At 39.1% G+C, this 12,028-nt stretch overlaps 1 protein-coding gene across 2 annotated transcripts; it reads right to left on the reverse strand.

Annotated features, from left to right (window-relative positions):
- Nucleotides 1–772: 772 nt before the first annotated feature.
- On the reverse strand, nt 773–11,209 carry CC1H1orf52 (chromosome C1 C1orf52 homolog). Of its 2 annotated transcripts, XR_003970914.1 has the most exons (4): nt 10,889–11,209; nt 10,050–10,248; nt 3,619–4,529; nt 773–1,031 (listed from the first exon to the last, which is right to left on the reverse strand). XR_003970914.1 is itself a non-coding variant. In XM_030325834.1 (3 exons), the coding sequence occupies exons 1-3, from the start codon at nt 11,162–11,164 to the stop codon at nt 4,456–4,458; spliced, it is 549 nt and encodes a 182-aa protein (XP_030181694.1). In that variant the 5' UTR covers nt 11,165–11,209; the 3' UTR covers nt 773–4,455. The 2 variants fall into 2 exon arrangements, 1 of the variants encoding a protein (XP_030181694.1); XM_030325834.1 differs by having other exon boundaries at nt 773–4,529.
- Between the last annotated feature and the right edge of the window lie 819 nt (nt 11,210–12,028).

Genomic DNA, 12,028 nt, shown 5'->3' on the forward strand with positions numbered 1-12,028 from the left:
CTTTGGTTACTGGTTTCATTAAGTACTCAGCTAATGTCAGCTATTTAGTACTGAGCACAGAAAACAGCAATGGACAGGTGCAGAAGCAGACATAAAGAGCAAGGTGCACAGAAGGAATATGTACCTGGATTCTTATCTCAGAGAATAAGAGGGAGTTCGCTAAGTAGAATGAGAAAGGCCAGGCTAAACAAATGGTACAATTGAACACAGAACTATGAAACTAGCATATCTGGGAAATTATAAATGACTCATTAGAGGGGGATTATTAAGTATGTGAGAACGAGGGGAGAAAACCCTTAGAATTTAGTAACTAAACCCATGTGAGGCAGAGGGCAGATTTTTGGGTTGATGGTAACTCTATTAGCCAGAAACAAAATATAGGAGGTGGTATGGGTTTTGACACCATGTGTTTGGTTTTGGACATACATAATGTGAGTGGCCCTTGAGACTCAAGCAGAGATGTACAATTGGATACACAAATCTAGGGTTTTACAAGAACATTCTGACAAACCATACAGTGTAGGGAACCATCATAGTGTTACTGTGGTAGTCATGAACTTGGCTGAAATTGTCAAGAACCAGTGTAGACAACGAGAAGGCAACAACATAGGCTACACTGGCATTCGAGGGCAACCAGAAGTGAAGGAGCCAGAGAGAAGAAATAAAGAAGAGAACCAGGATAACATGGGACCTTATAAGAAACCAAGGGAGTAGAGTTTCACATCAATTAGGATATTTTGGATGGAAAATGACAAAACTGAACTCAAACTGGTTTAAGTTGTTAAGATTTATTGGCCTATATAACTGGAAACACAGCCTCTGGAGGATCACCCTAAACCAGAGGGGGAAAATTCAGTTCACCATCACCAATTAGGAGTTATATCGAGTGCCTTCTATGTGCCAGGCATTGTTCTAGTCAATGACAGAACAGGCAGAGTCCCTCTTCTGTGGACTATACATACAAATACTTCTTGGTATCTTTTTCTTTTTTTTTCCATTACAATGCAATGCCATGTTTCATATTGGGAAAACTGTGTAAAGAAAAAAGAGAAAACTTTAGAATTTAATGAAAAGTCCAACACACTTGCTGGGAATTTACCACTTTTTTTTTTTCTAAGAATGCCTGGAACTTCTGTACTAAGTGATAATGGAGTAGTAAAATAGAGCAGTTCAATATGGACACAAAAACACGAACATCCAAAATACCACCAATGACATATTTTAAAGTTCAGCTATGGTTTTAGTCAAAAATTTGACTTATTCAAAGTTGCTGAGTTTATTCAGATACCTGTAAAAATAACTATATTTTAAAAATATCTCTAGTAGGGCTTTGTGTCTGGTGTGGCAACATGTTTTATATGTAGGTCATGTTCAAACCTGCATTAGCCCATTTATATTTTAATTAAATATATGTAGAGTTGGCAATAAAAGAAAATTTCACTCTGCCTTTATATCCAGCTGAGCAGTATTATTCCTCATATCCCTGTCTCTTCTCCCGATGCCTTAGTTCAAGCAGGTCCTTACCGCTCTACTGAACTGCTCAGCTGGTCAGACTCAGTCCCTGCATGTCCTTCTTCCTAATGGCTACCAACATGACTTTGCTTAAAGATGGACCCTTTGTTCCTAACACAATGCTTTACACCAAGAGGTACTCCATAAACCTTACATGGAATGGGATTGCAGATCCTGAAGCTAACTAAGCATAGTTGTGGGTATATTGCTATAGCTGGCTGGGTCTGTTTTTTCAATTTCCGTAATTTGGAAATGATAAAACCTACCTCATTAGGTTTTTGGAAAATAAAGTGCTATGTGATTCAACTTTGTGAACTCAAAAGCACTACACAGCATTAACGGTTTAAACTAGGAAGTTACAAGTTTGCAAATAAGTTCCAGTAATATTTGTATTTTAATGGTTAAAAAGCAGTGTCAATTTTTCTCAGTAATGTTCTTTGATTCCAGTTAGAATGTTTTCCACATAACTCCATAATGCTATTCACACACTGAATTTTAAAATATGACCCACAAATGCTTAGTTCTTCTCAAATTTTATCCTTGCACAGAAGAAAGCCATTTATGCCTGATGTGGCTTCACTTCCTTAAAGATGAGGAAACAATCAGGAATATTGACTTGATTCTCTAAAAAAAGAAACAACTTGGATAGAGATCCCTTTCCCCTTTTGTTTTTGGCCATATTCTGAAAAGAAACCCAATGAAACACATACGGCAGATTCAGACTGCTCAAAAATATTTAGCCTCCTTCTTCCTAAATTAGAACTACCTTGACCTGTACTCACATAGGTATACATCTCCCAGCCGGTTACGTAATGATCTCACAAGTGTAGCCACTACCTGTCCTGTCTAAAGTATCAATCCCTCTTCTAATAAAGTGGTATTTATTCCTCCCCGCCACCCCAATTCGGTTATCTTCTAGAAGGGGGGCTCAAAGCACCAGTAGGGACTGATCTAATGAGCTTTTGCTGTCATAAACAAATCAACGAGAGCTGGGAGTTGAACCAATGGGTGATAAAGAGGTTAGATTTCCAGACAGTGGCTTGCTGGTTTTGTTTTGTTTTTGTATGAGGTGTGCCTTCATGCTAGTTTTTAAATCTTGCATTTCGGTAGCTTCTTGAGATATCTGCTCTACTAACACATGTATCCAGACTACAGACTTCTCCAGATCTGGGAATCACAGCCTCAGAATTATAATTCTGTTTGTTTAGTTTGGTGTCATACTGGAGTCATGCTTTATCACTTGATGCCATTCCTTAATATGATACCGTAGCCCTCCATATTATTCACATACAAAGGCTTTAAACTAAAAACTTCTTGCTTTACAAATTACTTCAATTTTGGGAATCATATAGCTATAAACCTAGAGGATAAGCAGCTACACAATTAGTTTTTTTAAGTCTGAGATCTACTGAAGCCATCATACTGTTATGTTCCTTCCTCATTCCGCAAAACACCATGGCTAGCATCGTATTTTTTAATGACTTTCACAAATTTTAGTCTACTTAATCCATGTTCTAACTAAATGAATTTTACAGCTTTTCAAATACTGGTTTCCAGTATTGAGAAAAACAACTGGACTGGGGATTTTTTTTTTTTTAACTCAAAGACCAAAGTCTTTTTCTCATACACTGAATGTGCAGGTCCTGTAATTAAGTCTTGTCTCCTAAAGGCATTACGAATCATGAAATGACTGATGCAATGTATAACCTCTCCTTTTTATAGTTTAAAATGCTACAAATAAGGGCACTGCATTTTGGACTGTAGAAGTAAAATCAAAGATTATTCATTTCTCGACCACCCCTTGCTTTCTTGTTTATTACTATATGCAAAGCATTAAAATAGGAACCATGTAAAGATGATGCAATAGAAGTAGTGTTGCCAGATAATGCACAAGATACTCAGTTAAATCTGAGTTTCAGATAAAGTTTTAGTGTAAGCTGTCCCAAATATTACACATACAAAAACATGTTGTTACTATAAAATTCAAATTTAACTGGGTATCCTGTATTTTTGTTTGCTACATCTGGCAATTCTTTATACAGAATCCTTATCTTCAGCAAACTATTTAACAGGGAAATTAAGGAAAAACCATCACATAAGACTTACATGATAAGGTGCAGTAATACAATCAGGGAAGAGGAAGATCTCCCTACTTACCACAGAGAGTACCTAGAAGAGAGGACAAGTGCAATTCCTTTAGAAGACAACTAAATTTTAAGTGGTGGGTAGGTGGCTTAATTTGATGATTTTGGAAGTCAAGTATCCTGAGTTAAATCACAAAACCATTGCTCACTCACTATGGAAACTTGAATAAGTTAATCTCTATTACAAAATGAAGCCACTAATCTCTGCTTTACCAGGCTGTCTGAAGAGCAGAGAAAAAGCACCCACGAAGCACCTGGAACACAAGAGGCACTCCCTAAATGGTAATACCTACTATTAAAACACCATGTGGCAAAGAGGTTACTTGTCACAGACAAATATTCAAATGTTAATGTTATGCAATAATAGCAATATTGAATAAGTAATTTTATTTCCATGATCTATTTACACTGTACAAACACTGTTGAAAAGCACCCTACAAGTTCACAGTACATTACAATATATTTACTTTAAAAATATATTCCTTTATAAAAGGTTCATAGAACATTGGCATGTCGACATGTGACAAAACTTTCAAAGTATGTCACCAACTCTGTGATAGCAAGAATGCTTCCAAGTGTTGTCAATTTCACAATCACAAATCACCACTTGAGTTTTAAATAAAGTTTTAAATAAAAAAATGAATTCTACAGTGGAAAGTTCCCATAGCAATACTTATTAATTAACATGTACTTTCATGGAGATGTTGTTTCATAATAATTTAAAATATCAACTTAATCTGCCCCAAAAAACCGTTTCAACAAGTTTCGCAGTCCAGAAATTCTTGTGATTTGTCATTTTCTACTTTTTCTTCTTTGTCGGTTCTCCTGGTTCTACTTTGCGCTTTTTAGAAGTATGCTCATCTTTTTCATCATCTTTAAACAGGAAAGGAAAAGTTTCAATCAGTAATTAAAAAAAAAAAAAAGTTAAGTATTAAAATTTCATTCACTTTAGACCAAAATCATTATCTTCAACTTATGTTTCTTTCAGTATCCTAATAAAAACCAAAAATTAACTTTTAGATCTCTGATTTTAAAGTGCAGGTAGAAATAAGAAATTAATTGTAGTGTTACATAAAATTCACAAGTGACCTGTTAGTGCTGGATTCAGGTACTTTAAAATGAGAAAACCAGATCTGTTCTGAAAAAAAGCTATCCCAAATATATTCTACAGCTTATATACTGTATATATTTAAATAATCTACACCTTGTAACAATGGAACACATTCTACTCTTTTTACCAAGAGTATTGATCCAACCATGACACTGTTTAAGCAGTCATCAGCTGTTCTTTCCTTTCAAATCTGCTTTCTCTCCTCACAGAACAACTCCCCTCTCTATTTACAACCCCCATTCTTATTATTTTGAAATTTAAAAAGCACTCACAGGTAGATGTTTCACTGAAACTGTATTCTCTCTGAACAAATGTGTGGCTTTATTTTAAGAACTCCATTTAGATAGAATACTATGTAGAAAGAATTAATTTTAAAATATACATTTATTTTAAGCACATTACTGAACTCATTGCATTTTTGGCTTTACTTTCTCAATCAACAGATACCGAAAGTTCAACAACTATCATATGGTGGTCTATAAAATATTTTGATGTTGAAAGGGGCCTTTATATGAAAAAACTGGGGAAGCAGGGGCACCTGACTGGCTCAGTCAGTAAAGCATACAACTCTTGATCTTGAGATCATGAGTTCAAGCCCCATGTTGGGAGTAGAGCTTACTTAATAAAATAATAATAATAATATTAATAAATAAATAAATTTTTTAAAAATAAAAAATTGGGGAAGCTGCTGATATCACACCCTAAACTCCTTATGGAGGAAATACATTTACAACCTTAAGCCTTCAGTTCCCTTCTCCTAACTGTACCATACTCAGAATATCTCCTTTGTTGATGTGGAGAATAATTAGAAACAACTGCAGGTGATTCATCTGCATTCATCTTCAAGCTCAGTATGGCGATGTTATTCCTATATTTCATAAAGCACTTATGGATTTACATATATATATTTATATTATAAGCAGTAAGATAAAATAAAATTAATTGAATCATCATAGGAATTTACAAACAAGGGTTTTAATCAGTAGTTTATCATATATACACAAAAATAATGTACAAACCAACTGATGTGGCACACAGCTCGAATACTCCAAGGCCTTTGTTTTTTTTTAAATTATTTAATCATCATCATTGCTTGAGATTATTTTCAATAGTATAAAAACCGAAATTACTTTCTAACTCTGCTATAAAATCCACTGTTGACATATTAAAAAGATGATCCTGAGACAGTTCTGCTTTTAATCTGTCAATTATATTTACTGAATTAACAAAAACACAAACTACCGAGGATCGAAAAATGATTTCCTATCAGTAATTTGAAGAGCTAATGCCACCTAGTGACAAAATAAGGCATCACCTTAAAAACCAGAACAGGAAAAACAAAAGAAACAAAACCACCCTGAAATGTTCATTTATCAAGATTAGTGAGTTTCTAGTCTGTGCCATAGATCACAGATGATGCACTAGTAAGGAAGCAATTCTTCTATATGGAATTCATGCCACCTGAGGTAAATAAGTTTACATTAATATGAACTTTCTAAATTCTTTAAAAAAAAAGAAAAGGGAAGTATTAGCTACTTTAGCTAGGATTTCACGATTAAGTACACGTCAATAAAGCTACAATTAATATCTAAGCCTTAGTGATCTGCATTTCACAATTACCAAACAAGAAGTGCTGGCAAGTAGCAAGACTTGGTGAGTTTTGAATCTTTCCCAGATCTTTAAAAAAAAAAAAAAAAAAGGGCCATCTGGGTGGCTCAGTTGGTTAAGCATCTGACTTCAGCTCAGGTCCTATCTCACAGTTCCTGGGTTTGAGCCCTGCACTGGGCTATGTGCTGACAGCTGGGAGCCTGGAGCTTGCTTCATCTATGTCTCCCTCTCTCTGCCCCTCCCCCAATCACACTCTGTCTCTCTCTCAAAAAATAAACATTGGGACACCTGGGTGGCTCAACTGGTTGGCGTCCAACTTCGGCTCAGGTCATGATCTCAAGGTTTGTGTGTTCGAGCCCCGCGTCAGGCTCTGTGCTTACAGCCTGCTTTGGATTCTGTATCTCTCTCTCTGCCCCTCCCCTTTAGCACTCTCTCTCTTTCTCTAATATATAAATATTTAAAAAATTAAAAAAAAATACAAATAAAATAAATATTTAAAAAAAACTTGAAAAAATCTGGAATAAGTTAACTGGCAAAAAAAAGGCTAAAGTCCAAAAAATGAGAAGGAGGGGGCACCTGGCTGGCTCAGTTGGTTAAGTGGTTAAGTGACCAACTCCTGATCTCCACTCAGGTTCTGATTTCCCAGTTGGTGGGATCCAGCATCGTGCTGGGCTCTGCACTGACAGCACAGAGCCGGCCTGGGATTCTCTCTCCCTCTCTCTCTACCCCTCCCCCCACTTTCTCGCTCTCAAATATAAACATTTAAAAAAATGAGAAGGAAAACTAAAAATAATTTAATAACCTAAAAATTAAATAATTTCAGAGAATGGAATTTATTAAACAAGATATTTTATAAGTTAAAAAAATACAGGTAAAAAATGATTAATTTTATAGTGACTCTGTGAACATGGTATGGGATTCTAAATGGTTAACCAACATTAGAGTCCAAATTAAAAATTTCAGGATCAGGGCACCTAAGCAGCTCAGTCGGTAAGGTGTCCGACTCTTGATCTCGGTTCAGGTCATGATCTCACGGTTCGTGAGATCAAGCCCCTTGACAGGCTCTGTGCTGATAGCGTGGAGCCTGCTTGGGATTCTCTCCCTCTCTCTCTCCCAAAATAAACTTAAAAAAAAATAAAATAAAATAAAGATGTATTATCTTTTAACCTTATGATCCAGGATTAAACTTTTAACCTTATGATTCTGTTGATATTGTATACATATACACTTGCTGTTGGAGGACTATCATATAATCAAAAGAACAGATATCATCTATGGGAATTACAATAGTCCCACACCTATCTGAACTCAGTACCTAACTGAACTCTGAATTACCTATCTGAACTCAATAAGCAAGCTGGAAAAAAGACAATTCTTTGTCCTGCTATATAACCCTCACTGTTTCCATATAGGAACAAAGACAGAGCACCAACCTATAGTACCTTGCTTGAATATCAACTTTAGTGGTCTTACTTTCTACAAAACAGCTACAAGCACTACAGCTTGCAAAACAGTAAGAGACTAAACCCCAAATTAATGAGGCACCATTTCCATTTAAAGACCTGAATTTTTCTTCTTCTGCCTCTTCCTAGTTGTGCGAATTTGCTTAGGCCAATTCTTTAATCTGAGACTGTTTCCTTGTCTATAAAATAGTAACAATGAATCATGTACCATTTCTGTACTAGGCTGCTAAGGACAATGAATTCTAAAAATTGTGTGAAAGTACCTATTTGCAGCTTGGCATTTTCTAATTTTGTGACTGTGGACAAGTCACATGAAGTTCTCATTTCCATATTTCCCTATGTGGTTTCACAAGGTGTTGTAAGGATTAAACGTTATTTATGCAAAAGTGTTTTTATTAATTACATAAAATACCCTACTATGAAGTTTTTTAAATGCCAACTTCATTTTGGCATCTCTAAAAGGATATATTTACTGAAGATATGCCTTCATTAGTGACTTCTAATTCACATTGTGACATCAGTAAAAGAAACAGAAAAGCCAAGTAGAATCAAAACTGAAGAACTACCAGTTATCCTTTCTCTTAAAACACTCTGCCTGGTTGTAAAAGGAGCTAAGTAGCCCTTGATTCATGAAACCATCAGAAATTTGTTTAACTGGCATGCCCTTTCATAAAAATTTAGTATAATTCAACAATTATCCACTGAGTATCAAAAAAAATTTTTTTTAATGTTTATTTATTTTTGAGAGAGAGAGAGAGAGAGACAGAGAGACCTCTGAGCATGAGTGGGGGAGGGGCAGAAAGAGAGGGAGACACAGAATCCCGAAGCAGGTCCAGGCTCTGAGCTCTCAGCACAGAGCCCAATGTGTGATGTGTGGCTCGAACTCACAGACCCAAGAGATCATGACCTGAGCCGAAGTCTAATGCTGAACTGACTGAGCCACCCAGGCGCCCATCCACTGAGTATTTAAAATGTACTATAAACTGTACAGGAACTCCTTTTCATAAAGGAGACAGATTTATGAACAAATCATCTCATAAAGAATGGTAAATACAATCAACAGCATTAGCACATACAAGGTACAGAGGAACAAATACTTTGAAGGTGTTGACATTTTTTTCTTTGAATTGGATTTTGAAGGATGAATGAGTTTACCAGCCAAAGGTAAGGAGGGAGGGAAGAACATTCCAGACTAATGTGCAACATATACTGAAAGGCATGGAGCCGTAAGATAGCATGGTCTATTCAGTTTTCAATTTTAAGATCTTAAAGTGCTAGAAAAAGCACCATTCGAAATACAGGTAGAGAGAAAGGCAGGGCCATCAGAAGGCTTTGACTCTATGCTATTTATTGGTGAAGGGTTTTAAGCAGGTGAGTTACATAATCAGATAGGATTTTTAGAAAGTGATCACTAGCTGCAGTGTGAAGGATGGAATTTGAGAGGTGGTTAGGGTAAAAGTGTGTAAGCAGAGATTACTGTGGTTACTTACACTCTAAGTAAGAGATGAAATTATGATATCATAAACAACTAAGTCATTATCTTCCTATTACTACGCAGGGATACTCAATTAAACTCACTTTGTCACGCTAATTTTGGCTTCAAATCACGACTGCTTTAATATAAAATGAAGCCTTCAGTGCTTCAAAGCTGCAATCACAAGAAAGAATCCATGCATTAACGGACTCTGTTGTAATAAGGCACCATAAATCACATATACTATTGGTTGGGATATTAGGGATTTTGCTTCAAGGCCTGAATAACATGATCTTTTTCTTTTTTTTTTTTAAATGTTTATTTTTGAGAGACAGGGAGACAGTGTGAGCAGGGGAGGGACAGAGAGAGAGGGAGACACAGAATCGGAAGCAGGCTCCAGGCTCTGAGCCGTCAGCACAGAGCCCGACGCGGGGCTCGAACTCACGGACCGTGAGATCATGACCTGAGCCGAAGTCGGATGCTCAACCGATTGAGCCACCCAGGTGCCCCTAACATGATCTTTTTCTAAAACACAGTAAATACTACTGGTTGAGCTTTCAGAGACCTCACTTCCAAGCCGTATAGGATTTTTCTCAAAAATACAGCAAAAAATAATAGTCATACACCATAATTAATTTGTTAAACCGCTAGACTTAAATTTCACTCATTAAATGTCTCCTTTTAAAATTCATCACAGGGACCAAAAGGTATTATCACAGGAGTCTGACTCGCCTTACCTGATTCCACTGTCTCCTCCCCTTCAGGCAGGAGCCTAGCTTTCTTAGCGTTCTGTGGGGCATCATCACCATTGTCCTCATATATGTTAGACCATTTTATTGCCATATCCAGCTCTGGAGGGGGAGGTTTCTTCTCAGTAGTGTAGGTCTCCGGAGGTGGTACATAGTTTGACTTCCATATTTTGAATTCCTTTGGAGGCTGTTAAGCAAACACATTAAGACGCACCGTGACGAACCGAGGTTCCTACAATCCGTATGGGCACATGCACCTCCCTGCCGTTCGCTTATTGTTCAGGCTGACTTTTTTTTTTCTTAAGGTTTAAAGACACATTTTTTTTTCCATCAAAATCACAATACTGTTAAGTGAAAGCCAAAGGGTTCCCTATATGAATAAAGCTAATAACTTTTAATTACCAAAGAAGAATCCAGTCTCAGAGATACTACGGCAAGGCTGACCCCTTCAGGAGGTTGCAGCAGACACTGTCTTGGAGGCAGCACCGCAGGCACTTCGGCGTCAAAGGGAAGGGGTCTCGGGGAGAAGCTGCAGCGGGGGGGGCGGGGGAGTCACCACCGTTAGTCCTCGCAGCGCGGGGTCGGGGCACCGAGCGCGGAGGTTGGGTCTCCTCACAAGGGGGCGGGGGCTGCGGGTCGGTCCGACACCCACCAGGCTGGGGAAGGGGACCCGGGCTCCCCAGGGCTGGAGGTGGGAGGGGGCGGTGCGGCAACCCGCAGGAGGTGACTGCGTGTGGGGGAACAGACTGCCGGTCCCCAGGAGAGGGCTCAGGAGGAAGGGGGCGGAGGCCGGGACTACGACCGGGAAATCGGGTCGGGAACCTCACCTCCTCAGGCGCCTTAACGACGTGCCTCTCCCAATCTATCTGTTTGTTGAGCGGATTGTAGAGAAAGGCCGGGCGAGTCACGCTCCGGAATAGTTCGTCGGGTCCCGGCAGCCTCTTCTCCTCCTTGTTCCCACAGCCTCCCGCCGACTTCGCAGGATCTGGGGCCCTGCGACTTGTTTCCTCCGGCTCGCTGTTATCCTCCTCACCCGAGGAGCCTGAGCTGCTGCTCCCATAAGCCGCGAAATAGCTCAGGGGGTCCTTCTCCTCGGCCGCCATGACGGCTGCGAGCGACGACTGTAGGCTCCGCCGGAAACCGGAAGCTGCTCCAAGGGCCCGCCCCACGGCTGGCTCCGCCCCAAGTCTCGCAGAGGAGTTCGGGGCCTGCGCCCCCCAGCGGCTACGACGCGTTCCTGCTTCTCGGCCAGGGTCTTAGGATGGAGGCGGGGCGCGCACATTGCCGAGCAGGGTCTGCTTATGTTCCTTCCTGAGGAACCCTGAGAAGAGGCAGGTCCTGAACCAGTGGTCCCAACAAAGCTCTCAGCTTTCAATAAGAATTTATTAAAGGCAGACAAGAAATAAGAATTTTTTTTTCACTGCCGCTTCACCTTAGCCATTGCTCAGAGACACCAGGATTTCTTCTGATCCCACTACATCGTTTCTTCAAAATGAAGATTACTCTCAGTATGCTTGCCTCCCTCAGTCGTCCTGGAACACTTCTATGGGTTGTGGACTTATCACGTCACAAACTAAATCTTCTCCTGCTTGACCTCATTTCCAGTGGACTCTGAACAACTCTCTTTAATGAAATTGCTCTTGGATTGATTGCATCCACGATTCAGTGAGTCTCAAACTCTCTGGCTTGTCATTGTCAGCTTCCTTCCATTCTTGCTTTGCCCTGTATGGCCCTTAAGCGCTGGTGTGTCCCAACATATTATGCCATCTTTCAACAATACAATATAATTTTGTAGAGGGTGTTACAAAGTTGCAAATCAGCCCATCTCTTTACATGGCATTAGCTACCTATGCTTGGGACTCCCAAATCTGTGTCTCCAGCCGCAATTTTTCACTCCAAGCTCTGGACCAGATCTCTACCTGGCTCTTAAACTTTCCATGTGGAGCCTCCTGATGAAGCCTCAAACA

Source organism: Lynx canadensis, chromosome C1, assembly GCF_007474595.2.
Source record: "Lynx canadensis isolate LIC74 chromosome C1, mLynCan4.pri.v2, whole genome shotgun sequence".
In the NCBI taxonomy this organism is placed as follows: domain Eukaryota; kingdom Metazoa; phylum Chordata; class Mammalia; order Carnivora; family Felidae; genus Lynx; species Lynx canadensis.

What these genes read in the sequence shown, in the direction of transcription:
- CC1H1orf52 (XM_030325834.1), bottom strand. Translation starts at nt 11,164, where the DNA reads ATGGCGGCCGAGGAGAAGGACCCCCTGAGCTATTTCGCGGCTTATGGG. An exon ending in TCGTTAAGGCGCCTGAGGAG is followed by an intron (nt 10,249 to 10,888) that starts GTGAGGTTCCCG and finishes TTTGCTTAACAG; the next exon opens with CCTCCAAAGGAATTCAAAAT. An exon ending in GGAGGAGACAGTGGAATCAG is followed by an intron (nt 4,530 to 10,049) that starts GTAAGGCGAGTC and finishes TCCTGTTTAAAG; the next exon opens with ATGATGAAAAAGATGAGCAT.